This window comes from Grammomys surdaster, unplaced genomic scaffold, assembly GCF_004785775.1.
Source record: "Grammomys surdaster isolate TR1022 unplaced genomic scaffold, NIH_TR_1.0 147, whole genome shotgun sequence".
Classification (NCBI taxonomy): Eukaryota; Metazoa; Chordata; class Mammalia; order Rodentia; family Muridae; genus Grammomys; species Grammomys surdaster.
Genome location: NW_021604605.1, coordinates 590,724 through 598,473, shown reverse-complemented (window position 1 = coordinate 598,473; position 7,750 = coordinate 590,724). Strand labels below are relative to the sequence as shown.

Genomic DNA, 7,750 nt, shown 5'->3' with positions numbered 1-7,750 from the left:
CAGCACCAGCACCAGCACCAGCACCAGCACCAGCACCAGCACCAGCATCAGCATCAGCACCACAAAAATCTGAAGAAGTTTATTCTCACTGAATCTCTTTTTTAAAAGAAAGTTCTATTTAGGTGCTGGAGAGAGGGCTCAGCAGCTAAAAGTAGTTATTGCCCTTGCAGAGGACGAGGGTTTATTTTGTAGAACTAATGTTACAGTATCTCCAGTTCTAGAAGATTCCATGCCTATGCTTACTGCTTGCATGTGATATACATACATGCAGGTAGGCCAAATATTCCTACACACAAAATAAAGTTTCATTTTGTTTTTTAATTAAATGGAGAGTACATCAGATCCCTTGGCACTGGAGTTACAGGCAACTGTGAGCCACCTAATATGGATGTTGGTCCCTGAACTCAGGTCCTCTTCAAGAGTACCCAACTCTTTTAACCATGGATAATAAAACCATGCATTTTCCTTCACTGTGCTTCACATTGTATTTCAAATGACAAAAAGTGGTCTTTGTGTCCTTTGGTAAGTCAAAATCCCCTGACCCAAGTTTTCTCAATGTAGCTGTCATACCCTATGAACTCAGTCTATAAAAATCTACGCCCCTCGGGCGGTCCTCGCTTCTTCGCCGGGGGGGGGGGGGGCGGGCGCCCGGCCCGCCTCAGCCTCCGCTTCGCCTCCCGGCCCGGGCGTCGGTGTGCGGGCTGCGAAGCTCCCGCGACCCAGAAGCACTCGGGCGCGGGCGGAGCGGCGGGGCTGTGTAGCTAGCTGCGCCATGGCCGCGTCAGCGTGGTGCTGCCTGCGCTGCTGCAGGGACGGCGGGACTGGCCACATTCCTCTCAAGGAGATGCCGGCCGTCCAGTTGGGAACAGATGTTGTCATCGTGAAAAATGGAAGAAGAATCTGTAGCACCGGTGATTGTTTAGCCAGCGCACCCTTACATCGGAACAAAAGCTTCTTCGAGTTCAAAATCCAGTCTACTGCAATCTGGGGTATAGGTGTTGTAACTCAGAAAGTTAACTTGAACCAGATTCCTCTTGGCCGAGACATGCATAGCCTGGTGATGAGAAATGACGGAGCCCTGTACCACAACAACGAAGAGAAAAACAGGTTGCCGGCAAACAGCCTTCCTCAGGAGGGAGATGTGGTGGGTATAACATATGACCATGTAGAATTAAATGTATATTTGAATGGGAAAAACATGCATTGTCCAGCATCAGGTATCCGAGGGACAGTGTATCCAGTTGTATATGTTGATGACAGTGCAATTCTGGATTGCCAGTTCAGTAAATTTTATCATACTCCTCCACCTGGTTTTGAAAAAATACTATTTGAGCAGCAGATCTTCTGAATGAGTTTGTTTTCAACACTTAGACTTCTGCACCATCACACAAGCACTTACCACTTAATAAAGCTCCCCTTCACCTAGAAACAAAAACACATGCTGAACAGCGAGCTTCTTCTTGTTGTCTAAGAAACCCATGTATTCATTATACCATGCTGAGGTTTGATTTAAAAGATCTAGGCAATTTATTTAATCTTATTTAAACAAATAAACCATGGGTTTGATTAACAGTATTATGTCGTAACATGTATATAAATATTTAAAGGGAATTTTTTTCTTATATAAAGTATTTGTTTGACAAAAAAAATCTACAAAATTGAGAGCTTTATTACACATGTTGAACTCTTGAAGAAGACTCAAGCAAACATGGCTTTTGGTCTGAGGAACTGCTTCTGAACTTAAACTGGAAAGTTTGGCCGGGCAGTGGTGGCCCACACCTTTAATCCCAGCACTCAGGTAGCAGAGGCAGGCAGATCTCTGACTTTGAGGCCAGCCAGGGTTATACAGAGAAACCCTGTTTCAATAAGACAAGAACAAGGGCTGGAGAAATGGCCCAGTGGCCAAGAGTACTGGCTGCTGTTGAAGGGGTTCAATTCCCAGCACCTACATGGGAACTCACAACTGTCTGTAACTCCAGTTCCAGGGAATCCAACACCGTCATATGAACATACAGCCAGGCAAAATACCAATATATAAAAAAATAAATAAGGTAAAATAAAAAAAAACAAAAGCAAAACAAACAAAAAATCATGGGAACTTAGAGTTGATATTCTCCCTGTTTACAATAGCTTATATCCATCCGTTTTAATGTTTTTCCACAGAGACCCAAGACTTGGTGTTAGTATACATGTATGACACGGCTATTGCTGATTTTAGGCCTATGGCTGATTTTAGGCCTTCAGTGTATAAGCAGGGCTGCTCCTGACATCTCCTCCCTTCTCTAAGTATAGAAGGGCTGTGGCAATTCTAATCTTGCGAAGGCGGGGATAGAGGCCTGACCTCCAGTTCTTGAAGGGGACCTTGTAATGGCTCCAGTCCCCCTGTCGTTGTCCAGTGAGGCATGAGGGCCATACCCATCCTGATGTCTTTTTCCTGGAGAGGGGATACTTTTGACATCAACCCCTATGCAGTCAGGCTTGTCCCTCAGGGAACCCAGATAGATATTTTTATCTTTTATTTATATTCCCTTGCAGTGCTTAGCCTCGCAGCCTAAGCAAGAATTCAGATCTCCAGTCAGAGGGGGTGCTGGGTGGCCCCTCTCTGCTTGGTCTAGGGGCAGAAGTCCCTCCTTTAGGTTGGGTGGAGATGGGTTTTGGGAACACCCTGGATAGAGTAACAACCTCATCTTGAGTCTCGTGGTCCTCCATAGCTAACTTATGATAATGTATCTCAATAGGTTTTGCTATATAAAGTGACTCTTTTTCTTAAAGGTACTCAGGAACATTGCAAAGTTTTCTTTAATAACTCTTCAGTCTTCCCTCAGCTTCTATAGCACAAGAAGTTGAAACCACCATTTTGCTCAGAAATTATAATGAGGACATGGAACAATGACTGCTGGATCTGAATGACATAGCCATTTGTAGAGTAAATAGCCAAGGCAGAAACTAAGTTGTGTACATTTGATGTCAATTCATTGTACTCAATTCCAAGTGCTATTTAATGAAGAAATTTGAAAAGTCATCTCTCAATAGGAAAAAAGCCTATGGACACTGACTGTTCACACCTATAAGAACGGACAGATTTTAAGGGTCTTCTTTCACTACAATGCCTCTTGTGATGTGCTCACTAAATGGTTGTCTACACAGTACTTAAATACCTGCAGTGATGGTGAAATCAGCTCTGTTTTAATACAGGAATCTAAACCATAGGGCTTACAGCCATTAGTATTTCTTCTTCTTCCTCCTGCTCTTCTTCCTTCTCCTCCTCTTCCTCTTTAGATTTACTTAGTTTTATTTTATGTGTCTGGGCATGCTGGACTGTAGGCTGAAAGAGGTATGCTGCTGTTGGAAGGGGACACTAATCTGCATTTCAGACACATAGGAGCTAATACATATATCCCATTAGCTCCCCATGGACCACATGCAGCCCAGTACAGATCTGAATACGGCCCAACACAAGATTATAAACTTAAGTACTCTGTTTAGAGATTCTTTGCAATTTTTTGTTGTTTAGCTTGATGGTGCAGCTCCGCAGTGTAAGCAAGTAGATGACAAACTACTGTTGCAATGTCAGAAAGTTGGACACTTCTGCATAAGGTGATCAAACTTCATCCCAAAGCTTATAGGAAGTGGGTGGTTAACTTCAAGCACAAGAGCAGTGTGCTACATGTTTTGTTTTCTAACTTGTCTGCAAGAAGAGTAGGGAATAAGTTGGACAGAAGCACAAAGGCCAGTAAAGAAGATTCTACATGAGACTCTAACAGAAAACCTCTGAGAATCCAACATAAAAACTCTGAAAATCATAGCAGAGTTTTCTGACATCTAGTCCTGAGGCATCAAAGAACATAAGGACTTGACCAAGAGAGAGCTGCAGCCTCTGGGGGACAATGTTCTGTAACAAGAGGGATCCAAACCAACCTTAGCTCTTTACTCAACTGAATCCTACCTTTCCAAAGCTCACACTTGGACTAGGGCTGACCGATCAGACTCATCCATTCCTCCTATCTAGTGGGAAAACGTCCTAAGGGAAGTCTGAACACCTTTTCTTTAAAATTTTATTACATCGAGTTATGTATGTCATTTTCATGCAAGTCTTTAATGTGCCTTGAGCATTTTCCACTCCCATACTTGGCTATTCTACCTCCTTTCCCTGGCATCTCCTCTTCATTGTAGCTCTTTGCTCCCCTAGAGCAGTGGTTCTCAACCCTCCTAATGCTGTGACCCTTAATACAGCTCCTCATGTTGTGGAGACCACCAACCATACAATTTTTAACATTTCTACTTCATAGCTATATTTTTGCTACTGCTGTGATTATTAATGTAAATATCTGATATACAGGCTATCTGATATGTGACCCCCAATGGAGTTGAGACCCACAGGTTCAGAACTGCTGCCTTAGACATTTCATTTCTACTTTCGGAACATCTGTACATAGATGCTTTTGTGAAAATAAATCTTGGAACCCCAAATGAGAGAAAACATGGCATGTTTCTCTTTCTGAGACTGTCTAGATTCCCTTCATGTGATTGTCTCTAGTAATGGAATTTCTGAGGCTAAAATTATTTAGCAGAGCAAAAGAAATAATTAAGCAGTGAAGAGATAGCAACTAGAATGGGAAGCAATCTTCGCTAGCTACACATCTGACAGAGGATTCACACCTAGAATATACAAAGAACTCACAAAAACTGAATTAAAGACCTGTGGGAATTGACTCATGGTGGCTAACAATCATTTGTACCTTCTGTTCCAGGGGATCTGACACTCTCTTCTGAGCTTCATGGATAACAAGCACTCTAGGGCATATGTGCATGCAAAACACCCATCCACATAAAGTAAAAATTAAAATATCTTAAAAACCAAATGGCAAGAAATCAACCAATTCACCCAACAAATGGTTTAATGAAATGAGCGGACAATTCTTAAACAAGAAGTACAAATGGGCAATAAACGTATGAAACAGCTAAGAAAGCAGAATTTTCTTAGAGTTCACTCTAGAGGCAGTGGGACCTGGGAGAATGGAGTGGATAAATGAGGCAGTCTAAAGTCCCATGCATCACACAGTTTATCCTTGGAGAGTTAAGAGGAGTCACATGAGTAAAGCATCCAATCACAAGGGCAGCTGCCCTGCAGGTGGTGGGCAAGCCACATGTGGCAAAACCATGTTTTTTTCCATAGAGGCATATAAACAAATAACAATATCCAATAGTAATGAATAATCTGAAGTAAATTCACTTTTTTCTGCTACACCTGGGAGGGACACAAAAACATAATCTAAGAATAATTCTGTGTTTTTTTTTTTTTTAAAAAAAAAAAAAACTCCGAGAGCACAAGACTTGTTTTGGTTTCTTGGAGTTTTCTCATAAGCACTCAGAAATCTCTTCATAGAAGTCTATCATTGGACCATGTTCCGAGACTTAGCCAACACACACACACACACACACACACACACAAATATAGATGTTTAAGTTAAACATAATAATAATTAAAGGACTCATGAATTTTGGAGGAGGTGGAAGGACACAGAAGGAGTTGGAGGAGGGAGGGGACAGAAATGATCAAATATGGTACCCATGTATGACATTCTCAAAAAACATATTTTCTAGAAGTCTTGGGCTAGAGAGATATCAGAAAAATAAGGTGGACAGCAATAAAGGAAGACACTGGACATTGACTCAACCTCTGTCCTTTATACATACTTACATGGGTGAGCACATACACACATGCATGCAAGAAACAGTACATGCACACATGTGCACATATGCACACACAAACACAAGATAAATTTTGTTTCTTTTTTTTAAATTTGACTGAGTAGTTCTATGTAACTCAGGCTGGCCTGGAACTTAAAATTCTCCTGCCTCCACAATTCCAAGTGCTAGGATTACAGGCCAATACTACCACACCTGGCTTAAAGACAATCTTTGTAAAAGTAGCTACAGAAAAAACAAATTAGCTTCATAAACAGCAGACTAGGTCTTCAAACTGGCATCTGTCGCTTACCTGAAAACCCTTTGCAATCTATTAAAGCTAAAATCGCAACTGTATTTATGCTGATGCCTTCAGCTGTTTCCATTCCCATCCTCATTTACTGTCAGCACATTGTTTTCAGTGCTGTGGACTTCCATATTCCGAGCAGGTTCCCCAGGCAGATCCGTACTCAGCAGGAGGCATTAGGGCACGGTGGAAATAGCTTGGCTCTGCCTCTAGCAAGCTGGGTAACCTTGAGCAAATTAGTTCCCCTTTGAAAAGTCCAGGGATGTTTCTCATCAGTGAAATATATCCATTTTATAGGGTTGATGTGGCAATTATGTGAAAATTGCTTTTACTGCAATATCTATTATGATATAGGTGTTCCAGGAAATGCAGTCAATGTCCTCTTTGTGTTTATTTGGTTTTTCTTTTTTAAAAAGACTTAAGACCAATTTTAGACTTGACAGTAAAACTGAGGGAAAAACAGAGACTTCCAATCCTCTACTCTTCACCCACCCATGTGTAGCCTCCCAGTATCTTCTTTTAAGAAGTAAAAAAATCTCCAGTCAGTTATGATGTCGTGTGTCTGCAATTCCAGCATTCAAGAGGTAGAAGCAGGGTGGATCGGAAGTTCAACATCATCCTCAGTTACATAGCAAGTTCAGTGACACCCTAGGCTACAGGAGTTCTTGTCCCAAAAGCATTTTTAGAAAGGAGGACTAGAAAAATGTCTAAGTCAGTAAAATACTTGAAGACCTAAGTCCAGATCCACAGTGGTGCTCACCCCAGCTTTGGGAAGGCAGAGGCAGGAAAATTCCTGGGCCTCCTGGGCAACAGTCTAACCAGTCAGCAAACTCCAGTTTCGGTAAGAGACCTTCTCTTAAAAAATAAGTTGAAAGGTAGGTGAGATAGCTCAGCTGGTTAAGACAACCTCTGCCAAACCAGTAGACATGAGTTTGACCCCAGGATCCACATGGTGGGAAGAGAGAACCTATTCCTGCAAGCTGTCCTCTGACCAGTCTCTCTGTCTCTCTGTGTCTCTGTCTTTTTCTGTCTCTGTCTCTCTCTGTCTCTGTCTATCTCTCTGTGTCTCTGTCTCACTATCTCTCTATCTCTCTGTCTCTCTGTCTCTCTATCTCTGTCTGTCTGTCTGTCTGTCTCTCTCTCTCTCTCTCTCTCTCACACACACACACACACACACTAAATTAATAAATGTAATAAAAATTAAGGTGAAGAGTGTTTGGGATGGAGACTCCGGCACACGTGCACCTATACCTGCACACACAAGAAGGGATATAAACACAAAACTTTTTTTCTTTTTATTGAAAAAAGCTTTTATTCTCACATGATATATCCTGATTATGGCTTCCCCTCCCTCTACTTCTCCCAGTCCCTCCACACCTCCCCTCCCATCTGGATCTACCCTTTTCCAGTCTCTTATGAAAAAGCAAGTTTCCAAGGGATAGACACATAGGAAAATAAAACAAAAAGAGTCTCATCAATGTTGGGCAAAACAAACAAACGGAAGAAAAAGAGCCTAAGAGAAGGCACAAAATCAGAGACCTGCTTGTTCATACTCTATGAAAACACTAAACTAGAAGCCACAATGTATACACAAAGGACCTGTGGGGAAAGGGAGAAAAGAAAAAATATATAAATAAAATAATATAAAAATAAAAATATCAAGATAAAATATTTTTAGAAAGGAAGGAAGGAAGGAAGGAAGGAAGGTAGGAAGGAAGGAAGGAAGGAAGGAAGGAAGGAAGGAAGGAAGGAAGG

General features: G+C 41.7%; 1 protein-coding gene across 3 annotated transcripts; it reads left to right on the top strand.

Annotated features, from left to right (window-relative positions):
- Nucleotides 1-772: 772 nt before the first annotated feature.
- On the top strand, nt 773-1,575 carry LOC114619155 (SPRY domain-containing protein 7-like). Of its 3 annotated transcripts, none has more exons than XM_028765023.1 (2): nt 773-871; nt 974-1,575. In XM_028765023.1, exons 1-2 carry the CDS (start codon nt 773-775, stop codon nt 1,346-1,348), a joined length of 474 nt encoding a protein of 157 aa, XP_028620856.1. In that variant the 3' UTR covers nt 1,349-1,575. The 3 variants fall into 3 exon arrangements, with proteins under 3 accessions (XP_028620856.1, XP_028620855.1, XP_028620854.1); XM_028765022.1 differs by having other exon boundaries at nt 773-1,144; nt 1,242-1,575; XM_028765021.1 differs by having other exon boundaries at nt 773-1,575.
- The last annotated feature ends 6,175 nt before the right edge of the window (nt 1,576-7,750 follow it).